The sequence below is a fragment of the Lactuca saligna genome, chromosome 8, assembly GCF_052625555.1.
Source record: "Lactuca saligna cultivar CGN05327 chromosome 8, ASM5262555v1, whole genome shotgun sequence".
Taxonomy (NCBI): domain Eukaryota; kingdom Viridiplantae; phylum Streptophyta; class Magnoliopsida; order Asterales; family Asteraceae; genus Lactuca; species Lactuca saligna.
Window position 1 is genome coordinate 201243983 of NC_136424.1, and position 15903 is coordinate 201259885.

At 32.7% G+C, this 15903-nt stretch overlaps 1 protein-coding gene across 1 annotated transcript; it reads right to left on the reverse strand.

Moving 5' to 3' along the window:
• Positions 1 to 619: 619 nt before the first annotated feature.
• Positions 620 to 11581, reverse strand: LOC145010829 (wax ester synthase/diacylglycerol acyltransferase 11-like). The gene is made up of 5 exons (XM_078969379.1): positions 11316 to 11581; positions 8873 to 9448; positions 1284 to 1643; positions 1064 to 1201; positions 620 to 963 (listed from the first exon to the last, which is right to left on the reverse strand). Exons 1-5 carry the CDS (start codon positions 11523 to 11525, stop codon positions 817 to 819), a joined length of 1431 nt encoding a protein of 476 aa, XP_078825505.1. The 5' UTR covers positions 11526 to 11581; the 3' UTR covers positions 620 to 816.
• Positions 11582 to 15903: the final 4322 nt, after the last annotated feature.

The window sequence follows — 15903 nt, forward strand, 5'->3', positions numbered from 1 at the left end:
AGCTCAATTCAGTGGGCCAATTTGATTGTGTAATTAACCCATTCAAATACAAATACCGTGAACACAAGGAGGATGTTAAATAATGGAGGGAGACCTCCACACTTTTTATAGTTCAGTCGATGTGGGATAGCTTTCCCTTCTGTTTACTTGTATAACTTTTCTTTTCTTGTCATTTTTTTTTGTGTTCTATTCATTTTGTTGAAATAAAACCTATCATAGTTCTTTTTAATTTGAACTCTTTAGACATATTTGTTGTTTTCATTTGGGTAAATCTGACGTGATTATATATATATATATATATATATATATATATATATATATATATATATATATATATATATATATATATATATATAGTAAAATGATTAAAATGCACTGAACTCATAAGGATTTAATGGAGTGCAAATTTGAATTGGGTAAATTTGTGTGATGAGAGGAATGCTAACATCACAATCCATTAAATAGTCTAAAACATTGGAGATGGATTAAGAAAGATTGATCAAGAGTCTTAATCACAGAATTCAAGCTAAACACAAGCCCTGCCGATGTATTTCAAAGAGATTTCTAGAAAGTACCTATGTTCAATAAGGAAGAGAATACATGTAATCACACCAATAAATAACACAAAAGCAAAAACCAAAATAATAATAATAAGTTCGACAATCAATAATGAAACAAGAATGATAGTACATATATATTACATTATAATCACGCCAATATGTAATCAAGACATGACTATCTCGTAGGAAAATCAATGTTTATTGAACAAGTGACAAACGAAATCCATGGATCAAGACATTTGTAAGAACCTTCATGTCAATTAGGCTTAAGTGCAGCATCAAAAATCATATTGAATGCCTTCTCAGTGCATGTACGAAACTTCACATGATCTATGAAATCTTTTTCAGCTCCTACTGCAACCCTCAACTGGTCCGTGTAACTTATTATTGTTATAGTAAGACTCTGCCAGAAGTTATAATCGGAAAATATGCATGGATATTTTGAGCACGCTAAATTATTAAAATGGACTAAAAGTAAACTAGAAATAAAATATTGATGATACCTGTGGAAAATTCACTCCCATAAAATACATTCCTTTAACCGTTTGATTGGAAAGAGTTATTTTCTCAAGTGGCCCGATCACATTTGTCACCAGTATGCTTGAATTCTTTAGGGTTTTATGAACGTATCGAGAGGTTGCCTTAACATTTCAGAGCAACTTAAAATCAGATGCATAGAAAAATATGAGTACGCTTGAGAGCTAACGCATGATGTAGACATACCTCTAGACCTCTAAATTTTCTTATAGATTCAAGTAGCATTCCATTGAGATAAACAGCAAAGGAGTTTCGCATCCTTTTGACGACATTCTGTGTTTCTTGAACAAATTTGAGCGGATTCAAAGGATTGCCATTTTGGTGAAGCTCGGGTAATGGAATGTGCAAGAAAAGACATTGGTTTCCCCACAGACTTTTAGCTTCCTGATTTCGAAGCATCTCATCCACAGACTTGTAACCACTAATAGATCTAGTGTTAAGCACCACCAAAGCGGTAGACCTTGCACTTCTTGTTTCTTCACTTGTTTCTTCCATGTACAATCTTATCCCCAGGAAAATCATTCCGCAAACTACATCATTTATTGTCTGTTTGAAACAATAAATTTACATTCAGAAATGTAAGACAGAGCAGCATGTTGGAAAAATAGATTTCTAATTATGAACATTTATTTCATGATAAATAAGTGGGAAGGATCTAAAAGCCCCTTCACCTTCAAATATGATCACTAATTGTTGATTGGTTTTTTTACTCATTAACTTTTTGTGCCTCGCATATTATTACATTTTGTTCCCAACATGTTTCCATAGGAAATTTTAGCTTTTGTAAGATTCTGATACTTGTAACAGGCCTTCTTCTTTTTATAATTATTTGTTATCTTGGTTAATATATTATTATTAGAGAAAATTATAAAGATGATCCCCATGGTTTACAAAAACTTGCTATATTTACATATATATCCAAACTTATATTTTAATTAAAACTAAACCAATATAAAATTTCATATATATACTGTTAAACTTTAAGTATTACGTCAATGTCCTTATAAAATTTTAAACTACATATACGTCCTTCTAAAACTATAATATTTACATATATATCCAAACATCTATTTTAATTAAACCTAAACTAATATAATACTAAAAAATTTCTCTAAAATTCGAAATCACAAATAGTGTTACTAAAATACCCTTTCTAAATACAAAATTAAGACCAAATCATTTAATTAGGATTAGGGATTTGAAAAGCTTCAAATCATGTTCTTATCATCTTTCTTCTCCTACCATGCCTTTTTTTTTCTCCCCTTATTCTCTGCAACTTAGTTCTTCTCGATGAGCGGACAGGCATGGTGGCTCCGTTGCAGCATAAAATATAATATTTTTATGTGAAAATATGTTTTTTTTGTATAAATATGAGTTTATAAAGAAAAAACATATTAGAAACAAATATCTGAGAAAAAAAGTTGTAAAAAAAATGAAAGTTTGGATGAATTCATAATAAAATTATAAAATTTGGGAAAAAATGGTAATTTTTGGACCAAATTTGTAACAAAATTTAAAATCTGGGCCAAAAGCATAAATATTGGACCAAATTTGTAACAAATTTTGAAATCTTAGCCAAAAATGTAATTTTCAAAAGTTAGATGACCTTTTGACCGCGTGAAAGGGTTAAATTGAATACGATTATCGGTATTTGACACTTAATTGAATAAAAAAAATATAATGACTAAATCGATTATAAGGCCAATATATAAAGACTTTATTGTAGTTTTATGGTACCAATCCTAAAAGTCTTTTGTACTTTGGAAAGTTGTATTACGAAGAATCCATTCCAAAGATTTTCTCGCTTCGCCTTAGCTCTAGTTCATAGCTATCTTCATAGACTAACCTTAGACTTTGCTTCTATTGATGTTGAAATGAACTAACTTCTCCTATTCCAAAATTTTAGGAGTTGAATACTTTATGGACGAACTTAATCAGAAATTATTCTTCGGTTTGATCCAGGATAATCAATGCTCCAAGGACTTTGTCAATTATTTTAACCGCAGTGGAATATCCCCAAGCATGAGCAAAAATCCATATAGAAATTACAAGGAAAATAGAGTGGATGTTCACTATCAAGCGATTTTTCAAGAAAACAACAGACTATTTTGGAGAAGTCAAATGAAGAGTGAAGATTGTTACTAAGACTCAGGCGGCATATTGTTGAACAATAAATGACAATCCGCATTTTAGTCTTCCGTAGTAGACAAGCCAACTAAAGATACAATAATGTTGTCGTACCAAAATCATGTCATGAAATGACATTTATATCTGTAGTTTTATGTGTAATAACAACCATGGAAGTGATAAAGATTAATAATAAACGACATAACTAAAAGATAAAGATTTAGCACATGACCTACCATCTGTGATTAACCATAGCAAAACTGAATTTCCAACACCATTATCTTCTTTAATATGTAAGATTTTTAGTTTGATATAAAAGAACATTTTATAATACATAAGACTCTTAGATAATCAGGATAACCAACTTCAAATAAATGATTATTTATCTATTAATAATAATAATAATAATAATAATAATAATAATAATAATAATAATAATAATAATTAGAATGACAATAAAGCTTTACATAAATGTTTTATATTATTATAAAATTATTATTTTATAGTTAATTCCTTAATGACAATAACTTAGGGTGTGTTTGTTTACCTCATCATACATTTTAAATGGTTATAATGTTTATCATTGATATCTAAGTTGTTCGATAACTAAAAAGGAACACAAGGATCTTTTACATGAGGTAGTAGAGGATCTGTTAATGAAGTGACCCTACATCAACTTCTTCAAGTGTAAAGGCTCTGACCAAAGAATTCACGAGTGAGGATCGGTGGGAGGAATATTGTTGGACCATAATAATTATAAGAAGACCATCTTCGGACCATAACAATTGTAGGAAGACTATGATATGACCATAACCATTGTTGGAAGACTATGATTAGACCGTAACAATTGTAGAAGACTATGTTTGAAAAATAGAAATTGTAGTAAGACTATGGTCAAGCCATAACAATTGTATTAGGGAGTACGAAGGGACCATATGATTTGTTTGGAAGGCCACAATTGGTCGTTAGTGCTTGAATATGTGATATGTTGTGCATGTTGAATAGCGTTGACTTATCGGAAGGTTAATCGTGCAATCAAATCTTTCTAGGCATGTATATGGGATTCTACCTATTTAAGTTGTTATGACTGGAAGGTTCAAGGACAATTGACTTTCATGTCTGAGTGATGATCTTCAATCTGGGGTATTAGCTTCAAAGGTTTCAGATTGAAGTGATTCTTTTTTTGGGAAGTTCTCATAATGATTTTAAGTTATGTTTACTGTGTTTAGAGTTTAGTAGTTTTGGGATGCTAAACTAAGTTGATTGTCTTAGTGGGAATGCAGTGGCATGACAAGTGAAATTATGAATGGTCTTGGAAAACCCAAAGAGGAAATGTGTGAGAAGTATTCTAAGTTATTTTGTGGATGCATATTTTATGTGTATTTTCAGGACAACATCTAGTTCAAATAGATGCGAATTTTAACACTTGTTTACGGAATTGTCTCGTATTAAGAATATAATAATGTAGGTTTTTGCGAAAAAACCTAAAAGTACGACACATGAGTTTTAATGTCATTGTATGAAGGAAAATCCTTATGTGTGGTGTGCCTTAATTGGAGATCATGGCGCATAGCCGTTGTTTACAAAAAACCCTAAGTTTCGATCTTTGGGCCATATATAAGGTTATTAACCTTTAGAGTGCCTTATTTGGCATTCCCCATTCCCCAGAAACGTTTCTCCAAAATCCTAGCTTTCATTTCTTGTATGTTAGGCTTAATTTTGTGATATTTGGATGGTTTTTATGAAGTTGATTGCATCTTTGGTATCAGATGAAGCAAAACTTGAATTTTCTACCTTCTTATGACTCTTTCAAGATTTGTAAGTATTTGAGTTCAAACCTTATGGCTTATACATGTTAGATCTAGGTTGGTATCCTTTTTTTTGTCCCTTTAATGGTATTTTTATGGAGTTTAGACAAATATGAGTCTAAATGTTTTAATTTTAGGTATTATAGACGCTTTGTAGCACTAATAAATAATTATTGTCTTGTATTTTGTGTCATGCAAGGATTTAGTTATATATTGGTCCTTTGTAACCTAGGTTTAGATTTGGTGATATTTGGGACATGAAAAAAGAGAAAGTTGGAAACTTTATGCGTTAAGACATTATTTCATTATATCCTTGAATTTTGGAGCTTAAGTCTTATGGGATTAAGGACTTAAAAATCAAAAATTGTTTAGATGTTGAGGACATTGTGCCTATTGAGGTTTCGGGATGCGCCTTTTAAACCAAACATGATTATTTTGCCGTGTGGCATGTCAAGTCATGGGTCAAGACGTGCATGGTCGTTCACGATTGACTTTTGACCAACTTAAATTTTGGTTAAAATGTGATGGATTTGAGTAATCAAGTATGTATTAGTGTCAGTTCGATATTAGGATCATGAGAGTTTTCTCAGTATACTATGTATGATACTAGGTATCTTAGATTTGATAGTTTGTCATTGTGACTTTTGTATGAAAGACTATGGTGGTACCATGACAGTTTTATGAAAGATTATGGTGGTATCATAGCACTAGTATGAAAGATTATGTTGGCACCATAACACTAGTATGAAATACTATGGTGGGACCATAACAATTATATGTAATACTATCATGGGATCATCGTATAAAAGACTGAACTGGGACTACAACTATACTGGGATCATTACATTCCTATATGTATGTAGTATCTTTGGGAACTCACTAAGCTTTGTGCTTACTCGTTAAATTTGAATGTTTTTTAGGTTGTTTAGTGGAAAGGGGAAGAGTGCAGTCTGACTGTACCTCATCTATGGAATTTGTTTTTGAAGACTTCCGCTGATAATATTTTACTATGATTTGTTATTACTCTGCCTTTCGTACACGGTATGACATGTTTTGATCAAATGGATGTTTTAATATACTTTCGAAAACTAATTTTGAATAACTATTCTTCTTTGAAATGAAAAATTTTGGTTTGAAAATTTGGGACGTTACATTCATAAATACTTTCCACCTACACCTAAAATACTTATCTTGTCTATAGAAAGACTACAATCCTTAACCTACAACTGATTGACTGCTTTCATCTAACATCTAATTCTCTTGGGCTATAAGCCTTTAGTAATTAGTGTAAAAATTGTCAACTCAAAACTAATAACAAAATCATGATTATATTTAATATTGTATATGTATCAATGTTATTGGTATATTATTGTATTTTTGGCAACACACAAGCATTTGCCTAGTATACTATAAAGGAAGCCAATTTTACTTGCAACATAATATTTTGAAACTTGTATGACTTTTCAAGTTTTTTGTAACACACGTTTCCATAATAGATTAATTGAGGACTTGGAGGCATAAAGATAAGGTTTTTGGAAAAGCCAGGTGCCACGACGTGGAGTATGGAAGACCACGACGTGGCATGTCCATTATTAGAACGTACGTCTTGATGGCTACCATGCCGTGGCAAGAGGAATTCCATGACGTGGCAGCTAATATAGCATAAGCCCACAAATTTTAAGGTTTAATCAATATTTAAGAACATTAACTTCAGGGTTAGGTCATTCTCTCCAGTCTCCACCCTATTATCTTGAAACCCCTATCCTTATTTGAGTGTTCTTCGTATGGTTGTGGTGTTCTTGAAGTGTTAAGCCTCAGATTGTAACTTGTAGAAGGAGAAGGTGACCTATCAGCAAAGATCCAGCAAGCAAGCCTCTTCACCATCATTTTGTACATCTTTTGGACTTTTGGTAAGTCTCTATGTTTCTATCTTTATGTACTATTCTTATAAATCTAGGCTTAGAACTTTATTCTCCATGATTCAAGGTGGTTTAAGGGGTGGACTCCATAAAGTTGACAACACTATGGATCCTTGAAGTCTATTTGTGGTTATATGTTCCAGATCTAATGATCTATGGAGTACTTAGTCTCATGCATGAGTTTTGTAGTTCATTTCTTTCATTAGTGACCTAGTTCGAAAAGGGCATGCATTGGATGTGCCTGTCTATAACGAAATGATTTTTATGATGTATTTTGTGTAAAAAAGAGTATTGGAAGGTATGAATGAGTAGCTTAAAGGATTAAGCTCTCAGTGAAGAATATGGTAATCTATTAGTGGCCACGAGGTGGTGGTACTCTACATTGCATCTATCTTGCCCTAGCATGCCCACAACATAACCAAGAGGTATCCATGTCTTGGTGAGAATTAACTTGGATAAATGTTGACCATTGACTTTGAATGAGTTTAACGTTGGGTCAAGCTTGAAGGAAGTGGGTTGTTGATTTAGGAGCTTTATTTTTTGGTGCTAGTCAATTTGCAGGACAGATTAGTAGAGGAATTGTGTGTGTTGTTTTGTTCCTTGGGTCTTCGATTCAGGTGAGTTTCCTCACTATACTATGTGTTATAGTATATATCGTTGTATGTTAGGATATATGAGTAGTGATATGCTGGTTAGAGTACCTAGGGTCGGTGATTGTCTATTTAAGTTCCCTAGGGGTTGTATGCAGTCATGTAGGATAATCTAAGAACTCTTGATCTAGGCTTTTTTACTTGTTCCTTGTTTGGTTGTGGCTCTAGAGTGGGAACACATGTTCGACTTTCTATCTAACCTCTGATTACATATAGTTATCCATTCATTAGTGTTCTGCCAATGGCGATGTAGAATGTTGTATAAGGCTCGATATACAGTAGTTAGCTGTTAGACAGGTAGACTAGTGTAGATAGTTGTTTGTGTTAATGTTCTTGTTTGATTTATATGACGACATATTAGGTGGTAGGTTGAGGCATTCCTGCTTTGTGCAGTAGGCCAAGATACATGTGCGAGCCAGTGGTGTGTTGTAGGCCAGGTGCAAACCAGTTGTATGTAGTAGTCATGGGAGGCAGACCGGTCGTGGATTGGATGCCCAGGTGAGCGGTCCAGGTATACTATAGGCCTCACGAGGTGGTCCAGTCGGACTGGAGGCTCACATGTGCTCATGCATTGTATATGTATAATGGTGTGTGATATTTGAAGGGAACTCACTAAGCTTTGACTTACAGTTGTGGATTAAATCTTTTCAGGTACCATTGGTGATCTTGGAAAGACGAATGCGTGACTATACACACTCATCATCAACGTTGGAGATTCCGCATTTATTATATTCCTTTGATTTTCATACAATTGTATTTTGGAACAAACGAATCTTCTTAACTTGGGTTTTTATGAAAATTATGTTTTACCTTAATTAATAATGAAAACTTTTTTTGCGAAGAGGTACATTAAATTTTGTTAATTAATAATTATTTTAAATTTGTCGGTAGCATTTTATAATTTTTTTATTAATAACAATTGATTTTAAAATTAAATAGCATTAATAAATATTAATAATAACATAAAATTATAACAAAAGTTAAAAGTTACATAAAACCAAAAATTATATTTAATTTTAATAATTTACCCTTGGTAGAGGCAAGTGAGGAGATTGATTATAATGTGTATTTGTTTTTTCATGACATATAGAACGGTTATAATTTTATTTATTGTTATTGTTATTATTATTGTTAGTATTTAACTTGAATAACAAATGATTTTACAATAACATATAGTTGTTTAAATTTAACTATATAATTTAATGTACATAACGTACGGATATTTGGATGATACATAAATAAATGAAAAGAAAGTAAAAACATATACATACCGCTTGCAAGGAGGACTTAATTTGCTTGATTTGATCCAAAGAAAATGTCATTGTCATTATATTGATCGGCCTGAACTCCACCCCTTCTTTGCGGGAGTGTATGGGACTTCGGCTATCTTCCAAGAAACTGCTCTTTAAGATGCTCCAACCGAAATCCAAGATCGTGTTACGTGCACCACTCAGGCCCAATGCTACAACACTAAAAAAGCTCTTGAGATCATTTTCGGGCTTGAGAGTTTTCCGAATAACTGGAAATGATAAGGGGAGAGAAGGATTATCTGCTCTTTGTAGACAAGAGAGAACAGCACCCATAATAGAGTAACCATCACCAAGTGCATGGTTAAGCTTGAAGACAACGCTTCCAGATGCATTGCTTGTTGGGTACTTGATGATGTGAATTTCCCATAACGGTTGTGTTTGTGGGAGAGGTCCCATCGAGATATTTGATAGGTAATCATTGAAATAATGATCGTAAGATTCGGGTGATAATGCTTCAGGAAAAGAAGGGACTACGATGTGGTCTTCCACCTTCACTTGGACTCGCTTCCAGCGCTTCCCTTCTTCTTTGTCTTCTACCTGTTAAAATCGTAGAACAAAAAATGGCATATAATTATATGTGAATTTCGGTAATAGCCCTGTTTGTATTGGTTTTACTTTTAGTGAGTATTGGTTTTAATTTCCGTAATAGCATGGCTTTTTTGTATTTCATTACCTTTTGTCAAGGATTAAGAAGGTACAATAGAAATTCTATTATCTTTAGTTACGGCTATCACCGTGTATGTTAAAAGCTCATATGGTTTTTGTTGTTTAATTCGTTGGGTCATTATTATATATATATATATATATATATATATATATATATATATATATATATATATATATATATATATATATATATATATATATATATATATATATATATATATATATATTAGATTATCTTAAAGGCTAATGAGATTGTGGATATTATAATCAATAACAAAAAGGTTGCAAGTATTGAAATTTTTTACTTTTTCCAATAAGTGGCAAATCTAAAACGTAAAACGATATGGTTTACTATTAAAATGATATCGATAGAAAAAAAAATACTAGTTGTGACTTCGGGTCGGGTCAGATCGTACAAGCAAAAAAAAATTAAAGTTCTTAAAATTATACCCGACAGATATATGTTGATATAGTTTCACAATTATATCATTATTAATACCTTTAAAACATAACCGAATCTCAAAAAAACTAGTTAAAAACTAGATCAGTTAAAAAAAAAAACCTATTTCGGTTAAAACCGAAGTTTGTTCATCTCCACCTTGGATAGATTATTTATTTGGGCTATTGAGATATAAAATATAAGATTTAAAAATCTTGATTTATACATATTTTCTTTTGCCAAAACAATTGTTTAGTTCACTAAACATAATTAAGGTAGGTCACAATTTTCATTTCTCTATACTTATTAAAAAAAAATAATAAGGTAGGTCAAGTGACCTACCTTTGTAATATGTGGACTCGCCACTGTTCCAATGTGGTTGGTGAAATGGTATTTTTCATAACGATTCAGAAGTGTAGTCAACTGTTGAGTTTGTTCACATTTGATCTATTTTTTTGTATCCAATATATCATCAAACTTGTTATTTGTTTTCACTATAACCCTTTGATCGGTTATCATAATTTTTTTGACAGGTTATGACATGTTATAAACGATCAAAAAGGTTATGGTGAATTAATACAAATAACAAGTTTGATGGGATAGTGTGTGCAAAAAAAAAATAATAAAAATGATCAATGTGAACAAAATCAATAGTTAGTTACCTTGGATTAATTATCCCAATTTAATGCTTATGGTTTGAATGAGTGGATGACAAAGAGGCATCTCAAGGGTGTGCTGACTGAGCTGGAGGAAGTTGTTAGTGGCTGTGAACCCAGATGACCAAAAAAGTCCCTTGTCATATAATAAATGTTTAGATCAGCTGAATCACAACATTTACACTTTTGTAATAGCGGTGATACGATGTTATTTAAGATTTGTCATTAGGGTAGCTTTGTCAACACTTTCTAGTTTTTTAGGGCTTGTTCGGTGGCATCTATTTCTGAATTCGGGTGTCATATCATTTTTTTTTTGACATAATGATTCAGAAGAGTAACCAATTATTGAGTTAGTTTATATTTAATTATTATTATTATTATTATTATTATTATTTTTGTAATCAAACTTGTTGTTTTTGATCATCATAACCATTTTGACCGACTATCACTTATGATATCCGGTTAAAAAAGTTATGATGAACACTAACAATAAATTGGATGGTATCTCATGATAAGTATTTTCCCTTTTATTAAAGTGTTCGTACAAAACAACGTAACCCATGCACCTCATATTTACATGAAAAAAGAAATCGAGATGATAACCAAAAGTAGAGAAAAAAGTAGGATAGGGAATTAAGGGTACCATAATGGAAGAGAAACGATGGTTAATGGGAAGAAAGACATCGATAATATAAAGTGCAAGCCTTGAAGCGTCATCAATGGGGTTGTCAAACTCCAAGACACCGATAATGTGAATAGAAAGCACCGAGCTGTTCAAGTACTGCCCGATCGGGCTCACAGGTTCTGACAATTCTACATCTTTCACACCTCCTACCTTCACCTGCAATCCCATATCTGCTTTACTGTGTGTTCGTTTTTCTATCTATAAATGTTCTAATAATGTGTTCAGTAGACTTATAATCAGCTTATATAATAAGCACTACTTCTATATGCATGACCCACCTCTCTCTCTCTCTCTCTCTCTCTCTCTCTCTCTCTCTCTCTCTCTCTCTCTCTCTCTCTCTCTCTCTCTCTCTCTCTCTCTCTCTCTCTCTCTCTCTCTCTCTCTCTCTCTCTCTCTCGGAAAGAGACATCTTACCACAAACACTTAATCTCATTTTCCAAGTTAGTTTTAAACCCAACAATTTTAATCTGTTGCTTATTACTATTTGGTTTGTTTGCTGATGACTAATAATTACTGTCGAGTAATATGTTAGGTTTGTTGAGTGAGATTTGTTGTTAGTAATTTTAATTGTTAATAGATCAGATTTTATCTATTTCTGTATATAATGTTGGGTAAAATGATTCATGCTGAGATTTTTAACTAGTTTTCAAATTTAGTTATAAAGTAATTGATTTGTGCAATATACCTACAAATTATTTAACACGACACATCAATTTTAGAAACCAAATCTGTTTTTTTCAACCCATCTGATCTATTGTCAAACTCGATCAAAAAATCTCTATACTTTCCACTTGAGAAATTTCAAAATCGGTCCTTTTTACAATAATTTGCGCATCATGCTTAAAGTTTTTGTATTCTTTCTGATTCTAATGACTTTGTTATGTCAAAAGGGTCAATCTCAGATAAGGAGCGGCAGGGTAGTTAGATGCCGTCCAAGTAATAACTGTTTAATTATTCATTTATTGTTCACCAATGCATCAATACTTAGGCTTTGGGGTTTTGGGAGAGTAGTCACACTCATAAATATCGAAAAAGTGCTGTTACATATGCACCAGGTCAGTTTCACCACTAACCCACTAAACATTGGAAATCGTTACCACTATACAATTTTTTTTAATATTTTTTTACATTATATTAAATAAAAAACAAAATACAAACTATAATTTAAAATACAACCATAATTTAAATAAAAAACATACATTACATTAAAAATAAAAACAAATTATATTAAATAAAAACACACTTATTAAACATAAATAAATATTTTAATTATAAACGGTACATTAATTTAAATAAAAACATAATTTTAAAATTCAACGTTCAAAACGTAACAAGTGTAGCTCATGAACTTAGCTAAACTATCCATAAATAAATTTCCACCTACGTTTCAAAACGTAACAAGTGTAGCTCGCAATCGCATGTGTTTTATGCAGGAACGAAGACCAAACAACCAAAGTCTAGCTTCGGTATACCAACAATCACAACACAATAATCCAAACTAAAACTGTAATACTTGATGATAGATTGTCAAATTATAAGATGAACAAGATATTAAGCTTTTACAGAATCAATCAAGAGAAAAGAGGAAGCAAACCTTTTGTGGCTATCTTCATGATTCTAACTAACCATACTTGACTTTAAGTGCTAAAGGAAGTAAAAAACATCATTAGAGATGGAAGACAAGATTTATAACTCATACAACTCGACAACAACATTTGAAGAACACAAAATCCTTCAAAAAGACGAATTCCGACAAACTATATAGGGGGCCGTCGGAGGCTGCTCCGGCCTAAATGGTTCAAGTTTCCGAGGTCAATAGAGATGGAGTGGAGGAGAGACTCACCTGGTTTGAGGGCTTGGTTCGAACTCAATAGATAAAGGATACTACCTTGTGTTGGTAGAAAAATAGTCATGAAAAAATGGTCCCTCACATATGAAATGATGGATATACCCTCACGTGTGTGGCACATGTGGGGGTTAACAGATCCTTTTTAATAAGAATTAAGTCCAGGGACCAATTCCACATACAAACCACTCCAAAAGGACCATGAATCCAAAATACTCGAGGTTTGAACTAAAACCCTAAAAATTTGCATACCACAGAGACCATTTTTGCAATTTTGTCTTTAAAAATTATATGGATCTACTTGTTAGAAAGTTGGTAACTTGGGGCAAAAGTCATACACAATTTAAGATTTTTAGGAGGCGAAATGTTTTTATTTTTTTCTATATATATACAGCATAAAATGCACACCAAAATTTATTTACAATGCCTTTTGTCTTTATATATATTTTTAAGTTTTCATAAAAAAGTTGTTGGTGTTTGTGACAACCTGGAAAATTTGGATCAATCAAGATTTAAATTGTAACCACGTGGAAGTGAATTCACAACGTGGCTTTGTTTCAATAATATTTTCAAAGCCTAAGGGGCATCATTTTTGGGATTGAATATACATATATGAATATACTTATATACACTTTGAAAACCATAAAGGCATTCTTATTATAAGTTTATATATATATATATATATATATGTGTGTGTGTGTGTGTGTGTGTATATATATATATATATATATATATATATATATATACACACACACACCCCTTAAGAAACCATGTCGTAAGTAACATTGACAAGTCAACAAACTATAACTAAAATCATATATTAACAAAATACCCTCAATACCGAAATAACCCTTTAACGGGTGATCTCTAATCCGAAAACCCTCCCATGAGGGACCCCAAGACCAAAATCAACACCAAACCAAGCACCTAGGCCGAAATCACCATTTAAAAGGGATATAGGATCAAAAACACCCTTAATGGGTGACACCAAAACCGAAATCACCCCTATTGACCACAGTAAGGCCAAAAACTACTTGTGTGAGGGAGTTAGGACCGAAATCTCAAAGGGAATGAGGAGATTTCGGTCAAGTATTGTGACAACACGAAATTTTCCATCCAGTTTAGTCAAACACTTCATTAAAAGCCAAACTCATTGCTGTTATCTGTTAGCACAATTAGGAGTTTATTTTGGCATTCTGAACCTTGTACACTTAAGGAATAAGTGTCGGGGTTTATCTGCTGAATCTATAGCTCAAAGAACAAGTCCAAAACATCTTAACCAGGAGTTCACGGCCACCACATGGGAGTTTACGGCCGTAAACTCCTCCTATAAGGTCGAGTGCTAGCCACTTTGTTCATTCCTTTCCTCCTCTTGGCCCAAATCCTCTCAAGTATCATCCCGATCTTCATCCCCGATCTTCAAAACTTGTAAGATTATTGACTTAACTAGTTGTTATCTTGCATGAACTAGTAATCTTACATGATTTCATCCGTGAAATCATTCCATTTTGTAGATCTTCAAGTTCCACTAGGAACACACACTCGTGTTCTTGACCAAAACCGACCATTTAAGCTCCTAGATCGTAAGTACTCTTGTTCTAACTCATTGTACACTAGGTTTATAATGTTTAAAGCTTAGAAAACATAAATAATCATAGGATTCAAGGAGTTTACAGCCAAGACATGTTCTTGGGCCGTAAACCCCTTTTAAGGGTGCAGATGACACCCTAACCCCTTAGTGAGCCTTGGAACTTAGCATAGAACCTTACACCATTGAACTAAGAACTTCATTACATGATTTGGTACTTCATAACATGAATTTACGGCCGTAAACTCATGGTCAAGTGGTCCCTAGGCTGTAAATATCATACAAGGCCATTCATGGATCTTAAACCCACCCAACCTCTTGTTTAAGCCTTGGAACACTTAACCACTTAAGTTATAATAGTTTTGAGCCTCATTTGGTGACCCAATTGAGAGTTTATGGCCAGGAGTAAACTCCCTTGGGCCGCAAACCGCTTAATACATGGTCAAATGACCATAAACTCCCGTATAAGGCCTTGCACTCCCTTATTGCAACCCGATAGCCGCCAAACACTTTGACCAAGGTGTTTTCCTCACATTAGGATGTTTATACATGTTTAATTAGTGTAATAAACACTAATTATATATACACATATGTCTTCATATGTTATTATGATCATTGTGCGTGTTTAAGTCTTCACTTGACACCGAACACGTGTCCGACACTTCCATCCGATCCACTCGCTGTAGGTGAGTTCATACCCCTTAATTAACCTTTTAAATGTTTCTAAATGTTTATAAATGCTTTATGGGCGGGGTGGGGGGAATACAAGTTGAATCATGCTAGTTTTTATATCAATCACATGTGATTAATAACTAGCATGCAAATGGATTTACTACACGTTAACTGTTTTACCAAACATATTTCTTCAAATGACTTTCTTAAACGTTTTTACATGTTTAAACTCTTTATCAAACTATATTACATAACGTATGTTTCCTTTCAAACTCTGTTACATATGTGTTTCAAATAAAGGTTTTCCTTATACTTAAACTGTCTTATCAAACAAAATAATTTCAATCGTTTTATAAACTGACATCAAGTTGTCGTTTCTTATTATTGAACTTTCAAAGGTTTTATAATAACTTCTTTTATGATTTTATATGGTCAAATGC